The sequence below is a fragment of the Nicotiana attenuata genome, unplaced genomic scaffold, assembly GCF_001879085.1.
Source record: "Nicotiana attenuata strain UT unplaced genomic scaffold, NIATTr2, whole genome shotgun sequence".
Lineage (NCBI taxonomy): Eukaryota > Viridiplantae > Streptophyta > Magnoliopsida > Solanales > Solanaceae > Nicotiana > Nicotiana attenuata.
In genome coordinates, this window is record NW_017671285.1 from 26,872 (window position 1) to 39,738 (window position 12,867).

At 36.2% G+C, this 12,867-nt stretch overlaps 1 protein-coding gene across 1 annotated transcript; it reads left to right on the forward strand.

The window, feature by feature from the left end:
• The first annotated feature begins 3,132 nt into the window (after positions 1-3,132).
• On the forward strand, positions 3,133-5,270 carry LOC109207281. Its single transcript, XM_019370168.1, has 5 exons — positions 3,133-3,209; positions 3,808-4,375; positions 4,491-4,680; positions 4,753-5,090; positions 5,163-5,270. Exons 1-5 carry the CDS (start codon positions 3,133-3,135, stop codon positions 5,268-5,270), a joined length of 1,281 nt encoding a protein of 426 aa, XP_019225713.1.
• The last annotated feature ends 7,597 nt before the right edge of the window (positions 5,271-12,867 follow it).

The window sequence follows — 12,867 nt, forward strand, 5'->3', positions numbered from 1 at the left end:
TTGATGCCCTTTTATAGGTGACAAAAGAGGGTAAATCAGATTTTAGGCTTAATTTCATTTTAGCCCTCCTATTTCTAACTTGTTACTCAAGTAAGTTCCTCTTTTTTGCTGAAAACTATACTAAAGTCTATTCTAGAAGGTCCTATACCCATTACAATTCCTATACTACCCCTTCCCTACTTTAAAATTACTATTCCTAATACAACTACCCTTTTCTATGCCTAAATTACCCTTCTACTAGTCTGAAAATTACAGATCAATGGTTAACTGATCCCAATCCCCTCACCCTAGCTCGAATTTAACTGAAGTTAATTAACAAATGATCACTCAGCTATATCCAAACCTTAAAATCTAATCAAACTGCAAATGAAGACTGAAACTCAATTGAACTAAACTTAAACTAACAGAATCATTAATTCAAATAATTTCAAGGCGGGCTGGAAACATTAACAAGAAGAAACTCTATTGAATCTTGGAATTAAGAAGAAAAGACCTCGACTCAGAATTTGCTAACAATAACAAGACGAAACTATATCGAAATTAAACTAACAATTAGAATGTCTGGAAATTGAACTACACATGAATCAAATTAAACAAAACTTAAAATGCAAAGCGACCTCACCGATTAAGACAGATGAAAAAGAAGCAACAGAGGAATTAACTAAGAGAATCATAGAGCTACAAAATACTTACTACAGAAAGCACTCGACCTTGAAAATCTCCTCAAAACAGGTTCAATTCCAAAACTCTAGATCCACAATTCAGGGCCTTCTGCTTGGATTCGAGGGATTCTAGGCATGAAATAGCGATGAGGCAAGGAAGACGGTTGCCTGGTATGATTTTGGGTTCATTGGGCCGACTTGTGATTTGGCCGGAAAATCTTCGATGGAATATTCGACGAGATTGGCTATGATTCGAAGAAAACCATCGTGGGGGTTGGGAAGAGGAGAAGAAGGAGCATCTATGCTGTTTTTCTGATGATTTTTGGCATGGAAGTCGTTTCCCGCCGGCGAGGGTTCCGGCAAAGATACGGTGGTGGAGGCGGAGAGGGACAGGGGTACGAGGAAAGGGGGGGCTGGTCTCTAGGGTTTTCAAACTTTTAGGACAGTTTTATTATAATTCGAGAATCAATCCAGGCCGTTGGATTAGAGGGGATGGATGGTCTGGATTAAACGACGTCAAAACGACGTCGTTTTGAATATGGGGCGACTGGACCGGGTGGTCTTGGGGTTGGGCTTGGGTTGGTCCAATATTTTTTTAAAAAGACTGGGCCATCAATTGTTCAGCAATGAACGACCCAATCTGCTTTGCTTCTCTTTTATTCTCCTTTCTTTTATTTTCTTTCATTTTCATTTCAATTTTTTTAGATTTTTGTCAAATACAAAATTAAAATTAATAGACATGATTTAATTCCAAAATTGCACTAATTAATTTTCTAAAACTAACTAAATCCTAATTCAAAAGAAAGTCAAACCAAAAAATGTAAAAAAACGACTATTTTGTTATTTCTTCTATTACTTTGGTAATATTATTTAATTGGTAGAACTAAAAATATAAAAATCAAATTTAGATGCGAATGTACTATTTTGGTATTTTTATGAATTAAGCCAACTAAAAATGCACACAAAAATGTAAACAATCACAAAATCATGCAATTAAATTCTAAAAATCAAATAATAAAAGAAAATCCTAATTTTATGAATTTTTATAGGAATAATTTAAGCGAGGCAAAAATCACGTGCTCACAAGCACAACCATAAAAGTGACCATTTTTATCACCACACACATCACACACATTCCACAAATAAGATTGAGTTGGTGCACATAACTCGCTCTCAGGAATGTTTTGAAAATTTTGCCACGGGTGGTTTCCTTCACAATATGTATGGAGATCAATAGTAGAATTATCTACACCTAAATTCCCATAATTCCAAGATGTCATGTTTCTCAAATCATCAGTTATAATAAAATAAAAATAAAAAAACAAAAAAAAAACAAAAAAAAGTTCAAACTCAAAACCTAGCAATATATACAGCTACAACTACACCGTTAGTTCCCCAGCAACGACGCCAAAATTTGATCACGCCCAACTCTAGTCCTAAAAAGGATAAGCGGTCGCTGCAAATATAATCCAGTCTAAAAGTCCGGAGTCGAATCCCACAGAGAACTAAGGCTTAGCCGTATCTGTTAATATCACTAAGAAGACAAGTTTGAACAATTTTCTAAGTTATAAAGATTGAGATTTATATTTCTAACTAATTAACTAGCAAATACTACAAAGCGATAAAATTATCAACTAACGAGACAAAGGGTTGGAGACAAAATTAAGGAGGTCTAGAGTTATGATTTTCCCAATTGTCGAAATCCTTCTAGCTATGTTCCCTACAATTTCGCCAATGTATTCTCTACCGATTGTGAGTACTTTGGTTGTCGTAATTCTCTCTCGAGCAACTACCACAATTTACTAGATGTATTCTCTCGAACTACACTAGCTGACATTAATTCACTGCTCACTACAATCGCACCAAGGTTTCGTTATCTCTAATTCCGCCTTTAAACCCTCCGTATTAATCTCTCACATACGTTAGGAGTGGTGTTGTTCAACAACTACCTAAATATGTATCCTTTCTCAAGAAACACATAATAAATAGTCACAGTCAATCGATGGCCATTCAATCAACAACAATAAACACGTAGTTGAACAAGTAGAGAAATCCAAAGGCTCAATTATATAAAAACATAACAAAAATTTATCCTACAAAAGGTTCCATCAAAACCCTAGATAACAAATTAGCTATTCATAATAGTATGTAAAACTACAATTCTAAAAATCATAACCAACAAAGAAAAAAATAGGAAGAGGAAGGAAAAACTCGTTGAAGAATTCTCCGCCTTGCTCCCAGTGTGTTCTTGACTCCTTAGGTCGAATCCCCGGTCTCCTTAGCCTCTTTAGGTCTAAATTATGTCAAAAGTGTGTCAAACATTGGTCTCCCCTTTAAAATACATTTTTTCCATGTATATATACCAAGTAGGGCCGGGCCCAAACTATAATACCTTCTCCTACGCGAAAAAGGACAATTTTTCACGTCTGGACAGCCGCGGCCACGGTCAACCGCGGTACGACCGCGGTATATGGCAAGTATACTGCCTCAGCCCGTCTCAGGTCCGCGGTTGCAGTTTCGACCGCTTATTTCACCCTATTCCGTTTGGTATTTGGAAAAACGTAAAACATGAAAGTTGTAGCCCTTTGAGTTAGCTTTCCAACCATATATTGTAGAGACCAAACGGAGTTCTGAGAAAAATGTTATGTGCATTTTACTAGACAGTACGCGATATGCCTACTCGATTCTTCGTTTTGTTGCTCTATCATGTGTTGATCCACGAATACGATCTCGGCTTAATTTCTTGGGCTTTTACTCAGACTTCAAAGCTCCAAATATCTTGAATTCATTCCATAACATCTATATAGCTCGGAATCACTCCTACAAGGCATAAAACACATAATTGGTGCAAGACACTAGCGATTAAAGCTCAAACTCAACTAAAGTGCAGTAAATTGGAGTGTAATAAGTGACTAAAATACGTAATTATAGCCTATCATCAATACTTCATATTCAAATTTGAATCGGAAGATAATAAGAACTTATTGCTTCAGAATGGACCATATACTTTCAATAGTAGGCTGATGATCTTAAAGGAATGGATACCGGATTTCAAAATGAACAAGGAGCCTCCGTGACTTGTTCCACTACGGGTATCCTTCCCTAAGCTACCTCTTCAATGCTGGACTGAGGAGAATCTGGGCAGGTTGGCTAGCTATCTAGGTCGGCCAATATGTACTGATAAATTGACAGCAATAGGAGATAGGATATCATATGCTAGAGTCCTCATTGAGATGTGCATAACTCAGCAACTTCCAGAGTTGATAACTATTGAAAAATCTGATGGAACCATATGGGAGCAAGACATAGACTATGAGTGGAAGCCTAGGTTCTGTCAAAACTGTGCGCATTTTGCGCATTTCACTAAAAGTTGTGGAAAAGAGGATCAGCAGGAACAAAATGTCCAGCAGAAAGGTCAGAAAAAAGGGAAGCAGAAGCCATCACAGGAGAAGAAAGAATGGAAGGTTAAGCAGGACAAACCAAATATCAAGCCACAAGATCCTATTGCAGTTGAGGAAGATCATAGTGCTCATACCAAAGTGCAAGTTCAAAGAAGTGGGAAGCAGGTAGTAGTGTTTCAAGGACAAAGGCAGGGAAATCAGCATGAGGTACAGAGTCACCAAGAGGAAGATTTGGATAGTGATTTAGAGGAAACTCTGGGGATAAACCAATACTCATCCTTGAGATGTTATGAAGAAGCAGTTGAAAAGAGAGTAAGCCAAATACTTGCTAAGAAACAACCTCCATGATCTTTTGTTCCTGGAATATTAGAGGGCTTAGTAAAGCCTACAAGCAAAAAGAGTTCAAGGATTTTTTCTTGGAAAAAAGATAGATCTGATTGGTTGCCTTGAGACTAGAGTTAAACAACATAAAGCTGTAAAAGTTATCAGAAAGTTTGGAAATGATTGGGAGTTCTATACAGACTATACTCATGCCCCTAATGGAAGAATATGGGTTGGATGGAGGAGAGCTTCAGTTGTTGTGAATATTAGATATAGTACTGCACAGTTGATTCACTGTTTTATTGAGGATAGACAATCTTAATTCAATTGTGAATTGACATATGTGTATGGTTACAATACCAATGCAGGGAGAAAACCATTGTGGGATAAACTAAGGAACATTAAAGGTTCTATAAATGGACCTTCGATCCTATTTGGAGACTTTAATACCATACTGTTTAGTGATGATAGAGTTAATGGAGTACCAGTTCATCCTGCTGAGACTGTGGATTTCCAGAATTGTATCACAGAAGTGGGACAGGTGACTAGAAAAGGGTGGCTGTTTTCCTGGTGCAACAAAAGAGATGAGAATGAAATGATATATAGTCATATTGATTGGGTGTTTGGTAATGCTGATTGGTTACAAACTTATGGTAGTATTGAAGCCAATTATCTGAATTATGAGTGTTCAGATCACTCTCCCATTGTAATTAACACTGTGATAGCTAAACAATACCTTAAGAAACCATTTAGACTGCTTAATGTCCTATTACAATAGGATGCTTTCAAGGCAATTGTTCAGAATATGTGGCAACAGACCATTGAGGGGCATTGTATGTATGGAGTGTGGCAGAAGTTAAAGTTGGTGGAAGCAGAGACTAAATAGTTGAATAAAGAATACTCGTCATTAGAAGGCAGGATAATGAATTTGAAGCACACATTGGGGGAAATTCAAGACAAGTTAGCAGAAGACTTGTTTAACAGTAGCCTGATCAATGAAGAGAAAGAGATACTAACAGAGATGGAAAAATGGGGCACTATTCATGAAAGAGTCCTTCGACAGAAATCCAGAGCTACATGGATTTCCTCAGGGGACTCTAATACCAGATTCTTTCATGCTCATATGAAAGCTAGACAGGAAAGGAACAGGATCTCTTCTATACAGAATGAACAAGGAGTACTAATCACCGATCCAAAACTAATTAAGCAAGAATTTCTTCAGTTCTTCAAGAAGCTATTGGGTACTGCTGCTGAGGAGTTGCCTTGTATTGATACAACTGTTGCAAGGAATGGTCCATGCCTAACTATTGACCAACAGAAAGATTTGATTAAGCCTATTACTAGAGAGGAGGTAAGTCAAATTGTTCAAAACCTTCCCAATGATAAAGCTCCAGGAATTGATGGCTTCCCACCTGAGTTCTTTAAAGCAAACTGGAATATTATTGGGGGAAGACATAATAACAGCAGTTATGCAATTCTTTGAGAATGGCCAGCTTCTGAAAGAAATTAACTGTACTACTATAACCCTGGTTCCTAAAGTTCCAGCTCCCACTTTGGTTAAAGATTTTAGATCAATAGCTTGTTGTTCAACTATATACAAAACTATTGCTAAAATATTAACTAAAAGGTTGAAGACAATTGTGGATATGATAGTAGGTCCATCTCAGTCAGCTTTTATTGAAGGGAGGAGTATACTAGACAATGTCATAGTAGCTCATGAATTGGTGAAAGGATACTCTAGAAAAGGGCTGTCACCTAGATGTATGGTAAAGATTGACATTAGGAAAGCCTATGATTCAGTGGAGTGGAATTTTTTACAGATGGTGTTGCTTGAATTTGGTTTTCCTGTGAAGATGGTAAATTGGATAATGACTTGTGTTTCAACTGTCAGTTATGCCTTGTTGATCAATGGAGAACTGACTACCAGATTCCAAGGAACAAAAGGACTCAGGCAGGGGGACCCAATGTCACCCTACCTGTTTGTATTGGCAATGGAGTACTTGAACAGAACCTTGAAGTAGTTGAATGCTAATCCTGACTTTAACTATCACCCCTGATGTTCAAAGCTCAATCTAATTCATATATATTTTGCAGATGATATGCTATTATGTTGCGGGGCAAACAAAATTTCAATCCAATTGATGCTGCAGGCTTTTAATCATTTTTCTGAAGTGTCTGGACTTAAAGCCAATATGGAGAAGAGTTCATTGTATATAGCAGGGGTGTCTAATGAATTCAAATACCAGATTATACAAGAGATGCGATTTTCTACTGGAGAAATTCCATTCAGATACCTAGGTGTCCCTCTATCTTCAAGGAAGTTTACAGTCCATCAGTGTCTACCCCTAGTAGAGAAGATGATTACAAGAGTTAGATGCTGGTCAACCAAACTATTATCATACAGTGGAAGGTTGCAACTAATAAAAAGTATCCTGTTCGAGATGCAGACTTGCTGGGCTCAGATCTTCTTGCTGCCTAAGAAGATTATTAATATGGTGATTAGTATATGTAGAACATTTCTATGGACAGGTACAAATGAGGTGTCTAGAAAAGCTCTAGTTGCTTGGGAGAAACTATGCATGCCTAGAGCAACTGGAAGCCTGAACATACTAGACTTCTACAGATGGAATAAGTCAGCAATTTGCAAACTGTTATGGGCTGTCAACCAGAAGAAAGACAGTCTATGGGTGAAATGGATACACTATTTTTACATAAAGCAGAAGACTATATCAGATTATCCTATTCCTAAACAAGCCTGCTGGCTAGTTAGGAAAATATTGGAGGCAAGAAACTGGTTAGAGAATTATGGGAATCCTGCAACAATCCTAAGAAGCTTTGAATCACAAGGAAAGTTCATCATCAAGAAAGCATACAAATTCTTTACACTACAGTTTCAGAAAATAGAATGGAAGCAAGCAGTACTGATCCAAAACATTATTCCCAGGCATCAATTTATTCTATGGCTAGCAATACAGAACAGATTGGCTACTGTGGACAGGCTAGAGAGATGGGGAATCCAAGTTGACAAAGGGTGTGTACTGTGCTCAACTGGAAGAGATGAAACATTTGAGCATATGTTATTTGAGTGTTCTTACTCACAACATATGTGGAGTTCTGTATTGGGCTGGCTAGGCATACAGAGAAGAATAGGGAACTGGCAGGAAGAAGTGCAATGGGTGGCAAGCAGAGTTAGCACCGGACCATGGACGCACATATTGGGATTCCTCTTTGCAGCTACAGTCTATCATATATGGGGTGAAAGAAATGCTAGAAGGTTTCAATTGAAGAAGCAAGAAGTCAGACAGAGAACAAGAGATATAGTTATACAGTTACATATTAAAGGTCAAAATAATTGTAAATGGAAAAGTATATTAGATAGGTTGAACTGGTACCCAGTCTAGGCAAGTATAGAAATGTTTGTAAATATCTGAGTAGATTCATGTAAAGTCATTACTTGGTGAAATAAAAAATTTATTTTAACCAAAAAAAAAATCTCCCTTCCAAGTTTTCAGTTTCTCAAGATTTTAATAATAAAATATTTTAGAAGTTTGAATTAAACAATTCAAATCTTCATGTTAGTATTTAAATTTTTTTTCAACAAGATCTAAAATAATGTATTATAAACATATGACGAATATCTTATTAAATTAAACTAATGCTTACCAAAATAAATAAATATTACAAGTAGATATTTGTTTTGAAGCTAAAGGCTTTATGCTTGGTAAGAATATTATCTATACTATATTAAAAGCACGAAGGCCCTTAGCGAAATGTCGTTCGCCTTTTTTACCCTTTAAAAATATATTTTATATTGGATAAAATAGTAATTTGATAATCTTCCTAATATTTAGGACTTATAAATCAACTAAAATTTTATTTATTATGTCTTTCCTTATTTAAATTCTGTAGAAAATAAATAATGAATAACTCACCACATTGGAAAATATTGTAAAGAAAGGATTCAACGGCAATAATGGTAAACGAATAGTATAATTAAAGTGAATATTTTCAAGCTTGGCCAAACAAATTAAAATACTCTTAGTGGAAAGGAAAATTGATAGCGTAAGTTTGTGGAAATAATCCACCTATTCTATTCCTTTTTTTCCTAAATAGAAAAAGTATAGTTATAGTAAAATTTTAATTAATTTTAAAGTTATTTTCTATAGATTTCAAATAAAGAAAGATATAATAGATAAAATTTTAGTTAATTCAGAAGTCCTAAATATTAGGAAGATAAGCAAATTACTATTTTCTCCAATATAAAGTATATTTTTAAAGGGTAAAAAAGGTGAAAGACATTATATAAATATTATACAAATTGATAAAGAGAATAATATACTGTTCGAGTAGGGAAAAAGTTAAAAAATAATTTTTATCTTATATATTATCTTAAAAGCATGAAATCTCAACATTAATTCTTTGAATTAATAAATAAGCAAAAAAAATTCAATTCAACATTTTTCAAAATCATTATGTAAGTAAAATTATTTGTCAAGTTTATAAATCTTTTAAGGTACATAAATTTATTTTCACTAGAAAAGCATCGGCCGTGAAAGAAATAAAGAAAATNAACAAAACAAAAAAGACTTCATATGTAGATTATCATATGAAAATTTTAATCGAATGGTCATATAAAATAAAGGTCACAAAAAATAAGGTAGAAAACAAATGTTTATTGTTATTTTATTATAATATTCAAATTTTAATTGATAAAGTTATTTTTTTAGACCCNTTTTTAAATTTTTTCTATGAGGAGTTCTGCATCGTCACTCACGAATTTCTAAAATACCAAAAGATTCAAACTCTTCAATTTGTTTTGTTATCTTTCAATAATTGTGGTAAAAGTATTTTTATGTTATTTTCTTATAGTATTTGGTAAAAAATATAATAATAATTTTCAAAAGATATTTCAAGCCTCATAAATCATAACTAGGGCATATCAAAACTTAGTGAGATTAACATTCGTTATTTTAGGAACTTATATATTTTTCTTTAATATATGTTCAATAATGGAAAACACATTATTTAATAATATTTACTTAATTTTTAAAATTTATATGTCCATTGACACGCGTAGATACACGCGCAAAGCGCGTACCCTAAGACTAGTACAATAAATAACAAGTACTAAACAAAAATAAAAGGTGAGACTAACTTTTTGTGCGCGCAAACACACACGTATATGTATGTATGTATGTATGTATGTGTATTTTATGAGAATCAGACTCATCAATTCCTCCTTAAAGCAGATTAATTCCAAAAATCAAATTATGATAGAATCTAGCATTTGTAAAACTAGGGAGTTTCTGAGAATTATCAACAATTATGGAAATCCGGCCTTGCACGAAGTTGCAATGCATTGGGATGTCGATTTGGTAGAAATATGGTTAAAGAAGATCCTGACTATTCACATTGTTAACTAAAATCGAGTGACAGAGATATTGATTTATGTACTTGTTAACAGTAGCGGAAGTCTTGCAGAACCTGTTTTGATCAATTGTTCAAGTTCAACTTCGCTCTCTTGGAAACGAAATACTTTTCACAAACTAGATACTTTCTTTCTTTTAGTGTGTTCTATCTTTGTAGGGAGAATTGAGAATTGCACAGAGTATTGAATCTCTGAAGAAGGAGATCCTTGATTATATAGAGAAGGGAAGTTGTCAGAGAAAAAACTATCGATAAACTGATCCCACGCTGATCCCATGCTCCCACTTACTTTTCACCGTGCGGTAGTTTTATTTTTTAGGAGTTAAACCTTCCCTAGATAACTTCCTTTAATCATATCTCCTTTAAAACGGGTCGGGTCAATCTATATGGGCGACCCAAACCCAATATCCAAACACACATCCGCCTAACAAGGATGAGAAGAGTCCACTGTATCTAGTTGTGGATAATTTAGATGAAGGTTCAGTGACAAGCATCTTGTACAACTCTATTTTTCTATTATGCTTAACCTTATGGCACAACTGCTCTACATGCAGCTACAATGTGTAATGCTAGAGGCATATTTCATTTTCCTCCCTTTAGATTGAGATATTAACTTTAATTAACTAAAATTCATTGGAGTTGATGATGTTATCGTTCTTACTCCTTCTTATTTCATGACCTTCTTCTTTTTTTATTTTTTGGTGTTGGGCCAGATATGATTTTGTACAATAAAACTAAATATAAGTCTTCATGTAGAGAAGTAAGCAAATAACTTTTGCTCCTTTAAATATTCTATTATTATTTTTCACATTTGTCTGATATATCCTTACTTGCTAGGACTAGGCAAACTTGATTGAATTGATACTAATAAAGGCATTAAGTTTAACAAAACAAGTAGATAACTTCGGTTGGAATTCTTTTTATTTTGCAGCATATCAAGAATATAATCTATAAGCAAGCCTGCTAGAGTCTAAGGCCACTAAGGCAATGACCTTAGTGTATAGGTCAAAATCTAATCATGGGCTAATCCCTAAGAGGAATGATATGGGTTCGACCAAGTCGTAGTCATGCCCACAAGGCAAGATGGCAAAGGGCACCTCGACCATCGTCGGGGCTAGACCGTAAGAAAGCTTACGTAGCGGAACCGTTGTTGCGGTCAAGCAAATGAAAGAGGCCGTGGTAACGAGAAAGTATGTTGGTCAAAGACCAGTGGACAAATATGAAAGTTGTTAATATAAATAGGGGTAGCTAAACCTAAAAAAAGGGGAGGGGGGGGGGGCACGAGAGAAGCCAGAAGGAAGATAATCCCTTAAGGAAGAACGGTTCTTTCACTTCTTTTCTGTTTCCTCCATGTTCATGAGATAAATCTATCACAAATGTAAGCTTATCACATATGATTAATGTATAATTATGGTATGAAGAAACCTTATCCGCGATTATTCTTCTTCTTCCTTTATTCTCTACCCTGCATATCTAGATCTGGGATTAATTATGTTTATCTAAGATTACCTTCTTCAATTTTAACAATTAGTTCGACACGAGGGTTTTCATACTTTTTTTGTTCAAACAATCGGCGCCGTCAGTGGGGAATTTCTTAGTTTCCTTCAGATCTAGAACCGGCGAAACGCCGCCACTCACTTGAATGAGCGGTAAATAAACCTTCGAGATGACAAATACTAACCCAGGCCAGGCTGCCACATAAGAGCAGAAGTTACGACAAGTATCTCTGCGAAACCCATATCTCGCCAATAGCGATAGGGTTAGCACGACACACATACGTTCTAAGCAGGATCATAGTTGGCATGGCCATACCCCCATTCGACGCATCTTACTTACCTGTACTAGCCCGTATTCCTATCCTTAATGAAAGAACGGGAGCTTACCACGTGGTCCTAATGGGATGGGTACACATGTTAGCCCATGTCTCTTGACGAGATCGGACCGGGACTCGATCTCAATACTTTAACAAGCAAGGTGGGCTTAACCCATATGAAGCTCAGATGCTATTACAGATGGAGCCGAACACGGCCGTCAAATCTAAAACCAAGCAGGGGAGTAACACTATAATGCTGCTCTTGACGCTGACCCGTCAGATCGAGGTAAGGGAAATTTCATTTTGGTTTATCCTCTGTTGTTGATTTAGACAGGAACGCAGGCACTTGCCTGGCCAAGCGATTAAGGGATCATTCCGACTAGAGACAATGGAAGGAAAATCACTACCAAACAATTGGAACGTCGCTCACCTCAAATGCTTCAACTTCTGAAAAAGGACGCCACCCAAGATCGTACTCACTTTTCATCACCCGGGCTTTGTCCCAATTGGGTTTTCCCGGGTAGGTTTTTGGCAGGTCAACGAAGGGGACGTCTCGAAGTTCAAAGTATAATCCATCGCCCCGCCTGCCGATTGTCTCTCCAGGCCGAACGATGAAGGGACTAAATACAAGAAAACTTCTCCAATATATGTATGAAATGGACATGTATAGTACTCTCCAATGAATGAAACAGAGCAACATTTTGAACTCCCGATCAAGGTATTCTACAGCGCGAGCAAAAATAAACAAATTGGGACTCACCCAGGAAACCCATCGTATTCTACAACGCGAGCAAAATTAAACAAACTGGGACTCACCCAGGAAACGTATCGTATTCTCCAATGCAAGAAAAATTAAGCAAACCGGGACTCACCCATGAAACGCATAAGCTAAGTAGAACTGAAGCTCCCAATATTCTCCGGTAAAAACAAAACTGAGAACGCCGGGATTCACCCCGACGCATGCATAAATAGTACGGCGGCTTGTAAAATTCTCCAAAATCTAATAGTATCACAACGGGTTAACATTTCGATACTAGCTCGAAATAACACCCTACGTCCAAGGGCCATCAACAAAAGAAGAATTCGACCTCGTTCGAATCACAACGGGTTAACATTTCGACCGTCGCTCGAAATAACACCCTTACGGCCAAGGGCCATCGCAAAAATAAGAATTCAACCTCGTTCGAATCACACGGTTACATTCGATCGTAGCTCGAATAATACCCCTACGGCCAAGGGCCAT